We start from the raw sequence: 16,295 nt of genomic DNA on the forward strand, positions 1-16,295 counted from the left end.
GTAATTTATTTTATATATATTATAATTATAAAAATATGTTTCTTTGGTCAGTAGTATTTTATAACTAAAGACTCTTGGGTAGTTTGGAGATCAATATAAAAACAGTTAAAATTAAAAAAAAATTTTTTATATATATATCAAATACCAAGTTTCATCAGAAAATGTTGATAAACTTTTCTATTATTTTGCTTAGAACTTTAACTTTTCTAGCTAAAACTATTGATGAACGAGTATTGCGGATTCCTCAAAGTTAATGACACGTGATATTGCATTGCCTTTTATTCCCGGAATACTTTGGAGAGATGAGAACCGTATCTATTTTCAAGATGGGATACACCATTAAATTAATAATTTCTGTCAAATGTAATAATTATGAAGGTAAGGTTTAAATTTTAGGCATTTATTTAATAAATTATTTGTATCATGTTAATGGCATTTATAATATTTAGAAGTATATTTAAACAAATAAGTATTTCATGTAAAAATGTATTGAAATTGATTTTATTTAAAGATTAATAAATGCAAAGTTAATAATTTCTATAACATATTTTTAATTAGTATCAAAATAATGCCATTTAAGAAAATTATTATTATTATTTTTTTTAATAAATCTTGCAATTTTACTAAAAAAATTACATGTTAAAGTGCAAAATACAATTATAATGCATGTATATACCAACATAAATTCTCTTCTGAATTACTTAACATACTTTTGCATTATATTGCACACTAATGTACAGCCATCCTTTGACAAATTGAACTAATGTATTATAATTACTAATATAATTATTAAATTTTAACATTGAATATAAACTTGATATTCATTTCATAATTAATAACTTTATTATTAATATTTATAAAATTTATGGATAAATTTTATCTCGTATCAATAATTACATGGAAAGTTATTGCAGAAAACTTGAACTTTTTAGGCATTATTATTCAGCATATTAAGTTATCAAAACAATTTTTTTTTATTAATATAAAACATTTATAAATTTATTATTGAGGTTAATTCGTATTATATTTGTTCTTTATTGAGTATAACAAATCATAATTAATTAGTTAAGTTGCTTAATTAGATTACTTATATATATATTCTTATAAATCAATCAACTTAAATATGATTATAAACATACACATAACAATTATAAATTTTCATGAATTAATAATTATATATAAGTAGATAATAATCTATTATATTAATTTTTATCAATAATTAATAATGCAATTTAACATTTGGTTCTGTTCATTTATGCATTTAGAATTTGCTTCCTTTCATATATTTATAAAAAAAGTACAGAAAATTTAATTTCTCAATTTTACAAGAATCAAATATTTTAAAATTTTTCAAAGACAAATAATTAATATATTAATTATTTTATTATTTTAAATGAAAATATCAAAAATCTAAAACATTTTGAATTACTTTTTATAACATATCATTAAAAAAATTTCATTTAAATAAAGAAAACAATGTTTAGATTCTTGTAAAGATTTACAAAAGTGTTTTATTTACCTTCTGTCATACTTTTTATTATACAATTTAAAATGTTCATGTTTTCATCTTTTTTAATTACATTATTAATACAAATCTGATTATTCTTCAATTAAATTTTCACTCGGTAATGATATTTTTTTTAAAAGAAAATTATTTATTTTCTTGTATCGTATAGTAATAATAATCATTATAGTTATTTTATATTATTTATCAATTTTAAAAGAAAATAAATGAATAAACTTCATGCACAGGAAAGATTTTTATTATTATTTTTTTCAAAGCAGGAAAGAAACATTTCAAAAGAATGTCAACATGTAACAGTTTTTGAATCAATCTTTGAATAAATCAACAGTAGTTTGCAACAAAATGGAACATTTCCATTCAAAGAATATAATTTATACATACCACTTGTTTCATATTCAAATTTTGTTAACATGTTCTGTATCCTTGCACATCCATTTTGTCATTTTGTTCTTCAAAGTGAGATTATTTATAAAACAATAAATGACAAAAATGTCATCTTTATAAAAATTGCTTATTTGGTTGACATATAATAAAATAGCATCATCAAATATATAAAATAAAATTACTTATATAATAAGTTAATATAAAAATATTAAATTGACAATCGATTTCCAAAAAAATAAGATTCAAATAAATTTTATACAATCTGAAATATGTTCCCAACAAAGAGTTTTCATGGAGAGTTTGCAATAAAAAAAAATTCTCAAAATTGTCAATAAAGTTTAATTGAGACACAAATAACATTTGCAATTACAATTTTATAGAAGTTTATGGTGTCAAATTTATTGCTTGTATTTTATAACCTCTCATATGGTAGATTGTTAGTGAGAATGGCGGTAGCTTATGTTCAAATCTGTGCACAAAAGTGGAAGTGTTATTTTCGGTTAAGCACTTTACGAGAACTTTCCACCACCAGACCTCTCTTACCTACTTTGATGCCCGGAGGAACAGACCCACTTGATATATAACCAGTTGCAACGTAATAATCCAATAGGGCCCAAGCAATATTTTCACCTAATTTAATATCTGTTTTTAATATTAAGGCAAGAATCAGAAGATAAAAAAAATAGAAAGAAAAAAACAAAATTATTTTCTGTTCAATATAATACTGTAGGATACAGCTATCTTCCGTGTAAGCCGTCACAGCTTTAGAAGGATCTTGTTTACTTCTGTAACCATAAAAACTTACTTCTAGAGTGTAACAATTGGCCTTGCTGGGTAGCATATTTGTAAAAAATCTACAAAACGAAATCAATATTGAATTTAATATTTCTCCCTCTCTCTCTCTTTCATTACAAATTTTTCTTTTCTATTCTTATTTCATCATTTTTATTTAATCTTAAAAATTAATTTGATTCTTTTTTTAACAATACTACAATTTTTTTTCTATTATTTTTTTTCTGTAACTCATTTATGAAAATTTATACTTCAATGTTCACCTTATTAATTAAATTAAATTTTAAAAATAATTAAAAGAAAATCATTTTGAAATAATAATAATAATAATGAAAGCACAAGAATTTTGTGAGAATATTTTATTTATTTTCTTGAATACTGACTAAATCTTTTAAGCGATAGAATAAAAGAACGATTCTATTTATTAATTTAAGTCAGAAAATAAATAGTTCAGGCAATTTTTCTTCATAAATAATTTATATACAGTAAAGTACAATTGCATTTTACTAGAAAGAACCAGTAATAAGTTCCTGTTTCTTTCTAATAAATATAAATCAGAAAGTAACTTCAATCTATTTTTAACCACATTCTTTCAAATCCCTTTCAGGGTTACTTTTTAGGGTACCTTACATCACTTGTTCATGTAAATAAGCAAATGTTATAGCATAATTTAACTTTAAAATGTAGAAAATATTAAAAGAAAATGTTTGCAATTGAAGAATTTTGTTATAGTTTTATATAGATTATTTAGAGCATGCATTTATTAAAATATTATAAGAAAATTTTTACATGCTATTTAACCCTCCCAACCTTAATTTTATATAAAATTAAGCTTGAAGTATTTCATAAGAAGAGTACTTCATATATCATTTTTAAAGTTATTATAAATCTGATTGAACATATATTAAAAACATTTAAAGAATAATAATGATTTAAAAATAAGTTTAATATATTATTCATTGATTTTTATATGAACTAGAGACTTTTAAATAATTCTGAATATCTCCAAAATACTTGAATATAAATATTCATACTTCTTTTAAGACACTTCCTGCTTCATGACTTTTAAATTTCTCATTTGATATCCCTTCAAAAGTTTATCTTTGATACAATCAAAATTTAGCTAGTAAAAAAACCTACAATTTATTTCTCATAATTAGCGAGTTTTAAACATTAAAGCAGACCAATTTCCAAACTTTTCAATTAAGAATATTTATCTCCATTATAATCTTCTATATGCGATAAAATTACTGCAACAAAAGAGCACCAAAAAAATCCAAATAAATGAAAATCAATCAAATTGAATTAATTGTTTAGGTTTCCTTGCAAGTAATTAAATAAAAGTAGTTTTGCTGCTTATCTTTTTAATTAGAAATAGAATTTCCTTCCAATTCTGTTCAAGACAAGCACTTAAATTTGTCTGAATAATTCCAAAAGGAAATTAAAGTTAACATAGTAGCTTCAGAATTTTTTCTTTTTATCTACTGAAATCTCTTCCCAAATGATTTATGCACAATAATAGTAACCATACAATCATTTTTACAACAAAATATATATATTTTTTCAATTAAAAATGTCTTCTTATAATAAATTTTACCATTCTACAAATGCATATTAGATGGATTTTATCACTGATAAACATCTGCATATGTTTAATGTCAATTCCTTCATATCCAACTTTGCAAACTTCCCCTATCTATAAGCAAAGAAAATTGAATTTAAAGTGATAAATGGCATAAAATAATAAAATCGATCCTCTGTAGAATTATTTTTGTCAGAACTCTTAGCTTTCAATAATTAAATCACTATTGGAATTAATTTTAGAAAGCATTTTAGAAGAAGGTATTCTTTTTTTAATGAATAGATAGATATAATAAATGATACAAAATGTATTAATTTAATCAAAATATTCAATATGGAGGAGCAGAAGATTTATTTTTAGAAAAAAAAAAGATGAAGATTATAATGTAGATATGCAAATTGAGTGCATTGTGTGATGGGATCAAAATTTAGAAAATTGTCCAGGGGTTATTTTACAGTAGAAATAATTTTTTATGGTATCCTTTTAGTATTTGATAGATCCAGCTTAATCATGAGAACTTTTTAGATTGATGTTGACAGAAACCATGAGTAAACAGCTTCCCTCTCTCGTGTGGACAAACGTGGACATTACAACTCCCTCTTCTCATTATTTGACCATGTGGCTTGTGGACCGTGAATAATCTTGTTGGAGCTTCTTGCCTTGTTTGACTTTTCCATCCTGGCAAAGACGATTAACTCCAAATGGCTAACGCTCTTCCAGACAAAATTTAAATTTTTAATAAGACAATTTAAGCATTCAATCGATAATTTTTATGGTTTCCTTACGTAGGCGATTATTAGTACGGTAGCTGGATTGTAATTCTAATATAAAAGCAGAAATTCTCTTTCGGAATGTTTGGTTCGATATAAACAAGAATAAAAGGAAAAGGAAAATCCAATAGAAAGCAGGCATTTTCTATCGGAAATTGATTCCAACTTGGTTACTATTTAAAAGAAACATAAAAGTGTTTGACTGCAGTCTGTGCAATTTGCTATGGACCGGAAACAGAACATAGAGAAAAGATGGCTAATCCATCAATCAGCATCTCTCTCTCTCTACCTTACAGACGGATCGCATTCTTCAGTTTAACTTTTGTATCGATGAAAATGCCCCACATTCCGCTTCTCTTTTATGTTTCGATCGAAAATAAGGTGGATAATATATTTTTTTTTCAAAAAGTAGAAAAATTTTTTGCCATTTTTCCATTTTTAATTCGCTCCAGATAATTAGCGGGAATCGATTATGAACTGTAATAATAAGCTATGGTGCATCATCAGTCAACGATGTACAGAAACACTGCTGCAAATTTGCCTAATTATAACATCGTTCAAACTAATTCAATCACGGATATCCGTCAGTGGTTATGGATCGTGTTAAGTGCTTAATAGAGGTGCCAGGAAGGCAATGCTTCGATTTGTTCCGGGTGACTTTCAAAACTCGGACGTTTTCTGCTGACGATCGGCGCCATTTTTTCTCCTATAGACGAAGACAGGATGTCTGCAATAGTTTTTCTGAGAGTACCGTCTCAGTTAAAATGCAGAATGCACTCTAAATTCCACTCTGCTATAAAAATTTATTACGAAAACGCAAACTAAAAACGAAAAAAAAAAACTCTAGTCTCATTAAAGAGAACTTTGATGAGTTAAAACTTTACCTTCTCGAAGTTCCGGATTTACTAGGATCACGGTTATAGATGGTATTCTGAACTGAAAAATCGTCAGTCCAATTGCCTAGATGCTTGGGAAAAAGTGTATGACGTTGGAAACGATAGACATCGTCGAAAGTGCTACCATAAACAAATGTGCCGAGCAGCGAAGTGTGAGTGTGAAGATCCAAATACATGTCCACTTCGTCATCCTGTAATTAAACCATGAAAATATATTATATCCTACTTTCGGTAAACTTGGCTTGTCAAAATGATAAATTTTATAACTGTAACTAATCATTTTGGCAAACTTACAGTGCATAAAGTGATTATTAATGTGAAGCTAGCAGAAACGGATGACTCTTCACTTTTATTATTTAAAATATCTAGGACATAACGGTCCGAATCTTTTGCTGCATTTTATATTTTTTGGTTTAAGTATTACAGAAATCAATTCTTTATTTTTTCTTTTATTGTTTCGATTTTCTATAATCTATAAGGTATGGTGAATGTAAGTGAAACTAGTAGCCTAATAGTAACAGAGCCTTAAAAATAATAATGTTTTTGCATAAAATACACGAAAAGGAAACAATTTTTTACTTAGAAGTTATTATGTGTGATATGATGACTATATTGCAGTTCGAACCCATCGATTATGCATTTTATATTTGAAAATTATCCATATTTTCGATATTTATTGAGTGTCCAACCAACATGAAACTAAGCCAAACGTAGAAAATTATAATTTTTTAAGACCCTAAAATTTTTGCACCAACAACGTGTTTCGACTTCCTTATATATTATAAAAATCTGACTCTCTCAAACTTCCTCCATCTTGGTTCTAGGCTCGATGATCTTAGTAATCGGTATTTCGATCTCTTCGATTTCCTATTCGTTTTCTATGCTAAGGCAATCAAGAATAAATCCGGTAGAGTAATGAAATCATAAAACATGATATTTTGATATAAAATCTGTAAAAATAACGTTGTAACGTTATTTTTTGGTTTATTCATGAATATATTGCGTTCGAACACGTTCATCTTAATTTTTATGCCAACTCTAAACATTACATTTGGTGTTCTTTACATCTGTAATTGAAATTCGATTGTATAAAGAATTTAATGGCTAAAATGCGTTTTATTACTTATTAATAATGATTTTTTTTTGCATGTTTGAGCAAACTACCACCAAGAAAGAAAAATCTGAAGGTTAAAGAAAATCTGCTTGCATAACGATTAAATTATAGTGGGTTCGAACCCCATTCCATATTGACTCTATGCTCGATGGCTCTGACAATCGGTATTTCGATCTCTTCGATTTCCTATATTCAGACCTTATGGTATATGGAAGAAAGTGAATCTGGTGACTTAGTATCGCCAGGACCTCCCAAAATAATGGTGCTCCTGGTATAAGTGAGTAAACTAGAAGAATATTTAAGACGATTTCATTATTCATGAACGGGTCTTTGCACAAGCAGTTTTTCATTTAAAGCTTATTATTAAAATGACATCTGAACTTTACAAAGCCACCGTTACGAATCGATCCATCTTTACTTTTAAAAGCTATCAAAGTATTGTATTTTATTAAGCGAAAGATTCATAATAAATGATTTAAAATGTTCTATTATTAATCATTATTCAAAGCAACCTCGTTTATCTTGACATTGCCCAAACAAGCTATCTCTTGGCGTTAACATACTCAAACGTATAATCTTCCTTTATTCCTCCCCCTTCTTGTATTTTTCTCTCTTTTTATCTTTACAAATAATCGATTATTTATAATAAAAAGTTTGTTTTAAAAGGAATATTATCGTTTTAACACAGCTTTGTTGCCGGCTGATACTTACAGGCATACGAGCAACACTCTACAAAGAATGACTGATGACTCTGATCCACTTCCTGATATTCTCTAATCCAGTTTTTTAATAAAAATCCATCTTATTTTAGATATTTTCGATTAAAAATGTCGCCCCTCTCTGTTAATAATGAATATTCGTAAGAGATTAAAACGTTTTACGTGTTTTAATATACAAGTGACGCTAAATACCGATCGATTATACGGGCGAAACTGTATTTTAAGTGTCATGTCGATGGCTCCGACGCGCTACTTAGAAACTAAATTAAATTTTCGACTATGTCCGAGCTATTGGTTTCCGGATAATGTGTGTCAAAAATACAAAATAAAAGAGAAAAATTACATTTACCTATTTAGCAATAGGAGAGAGAGCAAGAGAGAGAGAGAGAAATCTTTAAATGAACATTGGCAGCTGTTACTGACTCGACTACTAAATCAGTAACAGCTGAAATTCTAAATGGCCCTAAGTAGCTTCTCATTAAATTGTATTAAATTTCAAGAGGTAGTAGAAGATAGAAAAGCCATTATATTACCTTTTTCATCATCAGTCTATCTACCAGCTTCTTTGTGGCGTGCAGCGTCGGATGAGCCAGAGGAGATGTTTCGTGCCAACATCGATTCAAATCTGTGCCCAAAAGGGAGGTTCTATAGAAGATACAGACATAGGGCCAAGTTATAAAAAAAAAAAATCTATTTCACAGACACTGAACTTGTTCAGTCAGACGTGACAATGAATTTTTTTTTTCTTCTTTGTTCTTTTGTTGTCTTTCTGATTCCTCTTCTTTAAAAGGCTTTGGGAGTCAAGTTGTAATCTTTGTACCAGACAATTTACAAATTTGAATTAATTTAATGGAAAGTTATTAGATAAATGTGGGAAAATGAATAATGTAAGATTTCTTTTATAGATTTTTTTGCTGTTTTTTTCTGATGGAACGGGAAAAAATATGTACTTTTTCAAAACAGGTTAGGTGATAGAAGAACATTATCGTAGCACAATTAAAGCAATCTTTTCATGTATTAGCCATTTACTTTAAGAATCTCTTCAAATTCCCAAGTAATTGATTTTCTGGCAAGAATAAGAAATTGCAGTTTTACCAAGATGAGGTGATTTTTTTTTCGATTCCATCAGAGAAAAAAATAAATCTTATAAGAAATCTTTTTTTCCTCTTCGTCTTCTCTCTTTGCTTTTATACTCTAGCGATCTGTTCTTGACTACAACAAAAACAATCAAGAAAAGAAGCCAGTAAATGCTTCCATTAATCTTAATTTTTTTTATCACGTTTCATTCTGTCTCGGTTGTGACTTTTTCCATTTTTGATGGAAAAGTATATCGAAACGGCAAATAAAAAGTAAGAAAAATGTAATTGAAAACCTATTTTATGAGAGTTTAAACTCACCTATAATTACCTACGAAGACTCCATCCGGGTTGAGCATTGGGATTATCTTGAACATAACTCTTTCCCTCAAGCAATGAGCCACGGGATGATCACTTACCAAGAAATCAATCAATCCTGAAAATGCAAAAAGTAACTTAATGATGTATTTCAATATTTGCACAGTGTTGCAGTCAACAGGCTTTCTAGTAGAAAGGAAAATAAAACTAACCTTGACAAACAAAAGATGAAGGAGTTTCTCCCGGATGAACACGGGCAGTGATGATCACTATTTTCCTTTTCTTTTTCACGGGCCATTTGCTTTCTTCTAGTAGTTTGTTATCAAAAATGGTGATCATATCAAGACGTCTTCCTTGCTGAAAATTCAAATACATATAACTTATATATAATCATAATTAAAATGATTATTAAATTGATTTTACTGTATACTAATTGATTAATAAATAAGCAAACTATATTGTATAATATATAAATATACCCATTCAAAGAAACGGATCCAAACATTGAAATTTATCTTTAATGGGAATCGAACCCACGTCCTCGTTCGTTAGTATAATTTCATACTGATGCATACGTATCATCATAAATTCGATTTATTATTATTATTAAGCATATAAATTTGATAAATCGTTTTAAAAAATATATTTTTAATGCCTTTTTTCCATTATATCGAATTTTCGAAGAAAAAATACAGAAATCTATAGAAATACAGTACATGGAAGATAGAGCGAAACGTAATACGAAACCATCCAAAAAAAAAAAATCTATTTAAAAAGAGATTATTACGACTAAACAAAAAATATATTTTTAGATAAAAATACTTTATAATTTTGGTAATAAGCCAATTACTATTATTTTTTTTAAACTCTACAATTGGCCATTACGACAATTTATAAATAATTTGGATTTTTAAGAGGAAAAAAATTTTTTTCACCATTAAATTTGCAAAAACATAAAAGAAGCCACAGACATCACTCTCTTTTATAAATTTAATTTTAAATATATATATATTTAAAATATGCGATGATTCAACAAGAATGTTTACAACATATCCCACGCCTTTCAGGTGTCAACGTATGTAAAAATGCCACGTGTGCTATAACAAATTTTAAAATATTACATTCGTAAATAATTAAATATTATATTAATTTAGTAGAACGGAAAATGCAATTCTAAATTCTTTAACCATGTGTGGAAAATAAATGAAGGGGGGAAAAAGTGGCGATTTAGCGTAGCGTGATCGTTACTCGAGAGCCTCACATCGATAACCGCATCTAGAGCCCCTTTACCTGTTCGTCGTCGACCACACCTGTACTGTTGTTTACATGCCCGTATTATTTCAGGATATTCCTTTTTATCAGCCTTCTAACATCTGTAGATGCTTGTGATCGCCTTCGGTATTGCTCCATACAATTGGATAAGCTTCAACTACTTGTGATAATTCTCAAAATTTGGATAAGGCAATGGAACTGTACGTCGTCTGTCTGTTAGCTGTTATGTAAGTGTTTTGTTCCATTATCCTATTTTTGCTATTCCTAACGATCGTAACGAAAATTTCTTTTTGATAAAGATTTGTATCTTCAAACTTGCATGTTCTTGAATTCTTCACGTAATTTTTTCTTATGAGCAAAATTCTTCGAATAACTCTCAATTATTTGTCGTTGTATTAGCGATTTATGTTCGATTGGGAATTTAATTGTTTATTCGGTTCAAATTTCTGCTGTATACAAGTATAAATAATGTTAATGTCAGCATTTTAAAGGTTCAAAGGTGTGGATAGTTCAACTCCTCTGTATGGTGTACAGTACATAAACGCATTGAAAAATAAGAATTTCGACTAAAATTCTAGTGTAAATTATAAATTTTATATGTTTATTAATCGATTTAAAGTCTAATATATATATTTTTTCTTTAATTACTTTCAAGATTTTGATAGATAACATTGTGAACCTTACAATAAGATAGCATCTATACCCTTTTTTCCCCCTTCCTAAAATCTGTCTATCAGATGGTGCAACTTAATTAAACTGTTTTGAACCATCCTAAGGGATCAAAATGACTAATTGTGACGTAAAAAAAAACTTTTTAAAACCGATTTACTCTCTCCTAGAGTTAAATTTATCTCCTGGCATTTTACTTTATACCAAAGTCTTTTGTCAGTAAACAGTGAAGATTTTAAATTCAGATAAGCAATTCCAGAAGGATTTCTGAAGCATCCGAGTCGATAAGATTGAAAGCGAAATGCAATTAACTAGATGTTAAATGATGTTGGAACAACTTTTTAAACATTTTTTTAACGTTTTTTTCGAATAGAAAATTTCCTATTTTTCTTAATAATTGTTATATATACGTAAGAGATTCTTCGCTCAGATTTTTTTCCCTGCTGATTTGTATATTGAAATAATGCTTGTTTCTCATATTTCTGTACAGGATCTTAGCTGCTATCATCATTCAAGGAATCTATTGTGGATTGTTTTGTTTCTATCCCATTGCACCAGGAGTTAAACCTTTAATATACATAAGACCATCAACCAGATCACGTAAAGATGTATATGATGTGGAGGTAATGATTAATTTTTTACTTAAAATTCTCCCCCAATTATTTAAATTTAAATAGAAGTTCTCAATAACGATTATTTTAACTGTAAATAAAGGAAATTTAATTAAAATTTTAGCATTACATGAGAGATGCTCGTAGAAGTGATGCAAAATTGGTTGTAAGTGATTCTGCTTGCGTGCAAATAAACTTTTATTTTATTTTCTAGCTTGCAGTAACAACATTTACAGCAATATTTTGAAATTTTTATTGCTAATCAAATATTGGCCATCTTTTCCCAATGGATATCTACGCTATAATTTCTTAAAATTAGTTATAACTTAAATTTAAAACTGTTCCTTGTATTACAGTTGCAATTTTTGCTGCTGGACATTCTACATTTTATTGATTATAATTATATTTTTATTATTTTTTTATTGTAGATACAAGGTTATATGTTTATAGTAACTGAAAATGCTTAAAATCTTTTTCATGTGTTGTATATTTTCGATTTTAAATTGCAGGAGTTAAACAATAGAAAGAAATTAGCAATTTGATGAATAATTTTTTTATCCTACTTTAAGTAGGGCTTTTCTGATACCATATACCATAACAGAGGCCCTACTGTTATTATTTTCAAGCCTCCTGCATTCAAGAAAGACATTGTAAAAATTGTAGTATATTTTAAAAATAAAATCTGACAAAAATTAAAAACTATTCAGCTGAATGATTCCATTGTAAAAAGGGCCTGTTTATATACCTAATTATATTTATTGATATTAAAGCTGTAATAAATAGTTTAAGCTTTAAAAATTAGTCTAAATCTGAGGCAGTATCATTATATATAATTTGAAGATTCTTAAATCCTTAGAGAACACACGATCCAATGTATGAGAAAGGCAACTTTCAAGCTTATTTTATTGAGTCTACTTTCTACTTTTAAAATCTAATTTTTCTCTTTACTAGTAAAATTTTCTTTTTCGAAATCGATAGGGAATACAAATCTTGCCAATTTCTAATGGATAAATATGTTGGAGATTTCTATAAAAAAAAAGGAAAAAAAATCTTATTTTATTCAGAAACCGTTCGCTTTTTAAAAGCTTAAATTTCCAGAAGATATATACAAAATTCTTACGTGTATAAAATGCTAAATCGAAGAGAAACGATTAAAAATAGACAAAGTATACATACGGCATCTTGCAAATAACTTTAAGAATGCTTCAAAGAGCACAAATATCCTAAACGTTAGCGAAAAATCCTTTCAGACATCTTGCATTTAAAAATGTTCAATGTTCAAAATAAGAAAAGCGCATTAAACTTAAATTGATAAAAGATTTAAGCGTGAAGTATCTGAAAGCCAAATTCTTTAGAATAATTGAGTCGATAGAAGGAAAGAAAAAAAAGTATCTGCTTGAGTTTTTCCTCTAGAATATTCCAAGTCATTAAGCAATTTGAATGACTCGACAGATTGGCCATTTAAAAACCGAAAATTGATTCTGTGCATCGAGTAGTATAATGGCGTCTCGGATAGACAGTGTCTGGCTCTTCTAATTTATAATCCTAAATTAAAAAGGGAAAAAATTAAGGAAAAAAAGGAAAAAAAATCCTTAAATGTGAATTTATGAGGCGAGAAAGAAAATACCAATTTGACTCATAGTGCCTATCTAATCTATTGTTCGACTTTATGGTTTGAAGAGCTAGCGGTGTTAGTCAGTAAATAAGATATTTCTAATGGAGTATAGATTCATTACTTAGTTTTTAAGAAGTTCATTTTTAGTATAGAAGAAGTGGTGCATAACTTAAATTATGATGGCAATCGATATATATTATAAATGCCTATAAATCCTTGATGCTTGGCAGGTAAATTTTTAATTTAGTATTCTATAAAATTTATTGGATATTAGTTACTATAAATAGATTTTTAAAATTTTTGTTTGGACTGGAAATTTCTTTGGAAAATTCTGGTTGATTCATAAAATTGTTAAGCAACATTAGACTATTAATTTTTCACATATAAGGAAATTTATTTAACATTGCTTATGAATGATTTTATTTATATTTTTTAAGAAAAAAATCTGTTGTTTCTCACAAACTTAATCACAATTGCTACATATTTTGGAAAAGTATTCATTGGCTACAGAATGGCCCAATAGTCGGTTAACCTTAATGAAGACCGCATTGTTCGCCTTACTCAAATGTTTTATTGCTTACAAACTGCAAAAATTGTTTTAAATAAAACATTTGCTCGACAGACAAATTGTAATGCTTTGAAACCGTTTCTCCAGTTTCTTAGCTGTTCAAGGCAAAATAGGGTCAACTGACTTTTGGGCCACCTTGATGGGCAATTTATGAATCCTAAAATATTGAATAAACTTAAAAATAAAGATTTTTGTTAATTAATGGATGTAAATATTTAGATTTAATTCTAAATTTGTTTGAAAAAGAAAATTCTTCTGTTAATTAGAATTACAGATAAAGTTAATTCTGGTATTGTTAAAATTCTTGAATATTTAAGTAGCAATTAGTGTCAAAGTAGGTTTATTTATACATTTAAAATGGGCCTATTGTATTAGTTAGTGCATAAATTCTACTTGCTATGTATAGGAATAATTGAATGTATCCTATACGCATAATGTACATAAAGCATCACTCCATTTATAGAACTAGTAATAAAAATTATCGATTTAAATATAAACGTTGCTAGGCATGTGAATACAATGTGCACACTGTATGTAAGTAATTAGCATGTTTTCATATAGTAAATAATATATCCCTAATTATTAATCCTGTAAATAGTGTCGCATATAAGAATAAGTAAAAACAAAGAAGTTATGTTGCACATAACTTTTTGTTAGCATGTTTATATACGGTGAAACCTTTATATAGCACCAGCATTTGTTCGGCTCTGAAATTAACAGAAAAACTAAAGTAATGCTAAACCAAAGGATCTCAAACAATAAAAACTATTTAAAATAATGAGGTCTACACTCAAGTTTAGAATTTGAAAGTCGCGTGATTTGGTGATAAAAGTGTCCTTTGCAATGCAAAAATCCTACATTTAGCAATTCAGAGATAACGAAGGATAATCTAATATTTATGAGAAAGATCTGTTCGGGGATGTTCATTGACTGTATACGAGGATGGTGTTATATCGAAGTTTGATTATATGCATAATAGTAGTTTATAGGGGACAGGGCGTCCCCCGAAAGCATGGAAAGCTGTTGGTGCAAAGACCATTTTGATCCCCTTTCTTACAAATAACTAAATAACGTAATGATATAGAAGTAAAAAATAATCTAGTGTAAATGTTAGTCTATAACTAAAGTTATTACACAGAAAACGGACAATTTTTTCAGTTTTTTTTTTTCTCTAATAGGTCCGATAACCCTCGTGGAGCCTCGTAGAGCCTGATAGGACCAATTACATGTCATTGTGCATAAAATAAACTATCATGTTTACATAGGCTAACATAATAATCTAAGATATAAAGATTTATGTTTTTAAAAGAATTTTATAATTAGGGTATATATATATATATTTTTTTTAAATTAAATTAAANTTTATCCTTTGGATTTTTTCCTCTTTCGTAAGATTAAATGATTTTCCAAAAAGGAAAATGTTTAATTGCTTTCAGAATTTATATCCAATAAAATCGCTTTGGGAAGTAAAATTATTCTACCAAAGAAATACAATTTTTTAAAATATTTTTTAATGATTGAAATATAGAAAATTGGTTTAAGGTCCGATGCTTGACGAATCTTCTCGGATTTTTTCGTTTTTTAAAAACCATTTTTATAATCGATTTTAATAATTGAATGCGAAATTCAATCAAATTAAAGATTCTATTGGGATAAAAATGCTTCTAAATAAATTTCATTAAAATTTATGCATTTATAATGTTAAAAAATATACATTTTTAAACAGAATTTTCTTTTATAGATTTCTTACTGGAGAATTTTTATTTAGAAAATTTTACGTAAATTGATAGGCCCTTCTTTTTCTTCACTATTCTGAATATACATATATATACATATATATATATACATACATACATACATACGTACTGTACATATATATATAAAAAATCCTCATTTCATTCTACTCTAGGTTCCTTTAGAAAAAGTTACAAGCATGCCAGCAGAAGAAGAGAAAGAAAAAGAGAGCCAGACAGATGTCTGACGTCTGATTGGATATAAATCCTGTTACGTGACCAAGTATTTTTCTTGTAACCTTTTATATAAACAGAACTGTAAAATGTATTATATTTACATGCCTATATACATCATGTGCATACATTTTATAGTACAAATTAGTAATTAATTAAGTATTCCAATGGAAGTAAATCGAGTTTTTCAAATATTATTATTATTTTAATAATAACTTAAATTATGATGGCAATCGATATATATTATAAATGCCTATAAATCCATGATGCTTGGCAGGTAAATTTTTAATTTAGTATTCTATAAAATTTATTGGATATTAGTTACTATAAATAGATTTTTAAAAGGTTGAATAAATTTTGTTTGGACTGGAAATTTCTTTGGAAAATTCTGGTTGATTCATAAAATTGTTAAGCAAC

General features: G+C 27.5%; 2 protein-coding genes and 1 long non-coding RNA gene across 5 annotated transcripts in view; 2 read left to right on the forward strand and 1 right to left on the reverse strand.

The window, feature by feature from the left end:
• Window positions 1–2,095, forward strand: part of LOC111615209 — a 4,015-nt gene extending 1,920 nt beyond the window's left edge. The window contains exons 2-3 of one of the 3 annotated variants that reach the window (XR_002755049.1): window positions 211–378; window positions 1,786–2,095. This is a non-coding gene — a long non-coding RNA (uncharacterized LOC111615209). The remainder of the gene's footprint in view (window positions 1–210; window positions 379–1,785) is intronic. The other 2 variants (XR_002755046.1, XR_002755047.1) reach the window with 2 other exon arrangements.
• Window positions 2,096–2,172: 77 nt separating this feature from the next.
• The window catches only part of LOC111615192 (cytosolic carboxypeptidase 6-like), a 141,348-nt gene continuing 127,225 nt past the window's right edge, over window positions 2,173–16,295 (reverse strand). Inside the window, exons 6-11 of the mRNA XM_023356604.1 lie at window positions 9,389–9,533; window positions 9,180–9,294; window positions 8,316–8,427; window positions 5,938–6,140; window positions 2,645–2,763; window positions 2,173–2,551 (exon numbers count right to left, since the gene is read on the reverse strand). Of these exons, the coding sequence (XP_023212372.1) occupies window positions 2,400–2,551; window positions 2,645–2,763; window positions 5,938–6,140; window positions 8,316–8,427; window positions 9,180–9,294; window positions 9,389–9,533 (846 nt within the window). The 3' untranslated portion in view covers window positions 2,173–2,399. The remainder of the gene's footprint in view (window positions 2,552–2,644; window positions 2,764–5,937; window positions 6,141–8,315; window positions 8,428–9,179; window positions 9,295–9,388; window positions 9,534–16,295) is intronic.
• On the forward strand, window positions 10,330–16,085 carry LOC111615201. Its single transcript, XM_023356612.1, has 3 exons — window positions 10,330–10,675; window positions 11,608–11,740; window positions 15,821–16,085. Exons 1-3 carry the CDS (start codon window positions 10,641–10,643, stop codon window positions 15,890–15,892), a joined length of 240 nt encoding a protein of 79 aa, XP_023212380.1. The 5' UTR covers window positions 10,330–10,640; the 3' UTR covers window positions 15,893–16,085.

Source organism: Centruroides sculpturatus, unplaced genomic scaffold (assembly GCF_000671375.1).
Source record: "Centruroides sculpturatus isolate CEXI.00-Female unplaced genomic scaffold, Cexi_2.0 scaffold167, whole genome shotgun sequence".
Lineage (NCBI taxonomy): Eukaryota > Metazoa > Arthropoda > Arachnida > Scorpiones > Buthidae > Centruroides > Centruroides sculpturatus.

Bases quoted from the DNA above. Each gene is read 5' to 3' on its own strand.
- LOC111615201 (XM_023356612.1), top strand. From the start codon at position 10,641: ATGGAACTGTACGTCGTCTGTCTGTTAGCTGTTAT. The intron at 10,676-11,607 runs GTAAGTGTTTTG...ATTTCTGTACAG, and splicing joins GTCTGTCTGTTAGCTGTTAT to GATCTTAGCTGCTATCATCA. The intron at 11,741-15,820 runs GTAATGATTAAT...ATTCTACTCTAG, and splicing joins AAGATGTATATGATGTGGAG to GTTCCTTTAGAAAAAGTTAC.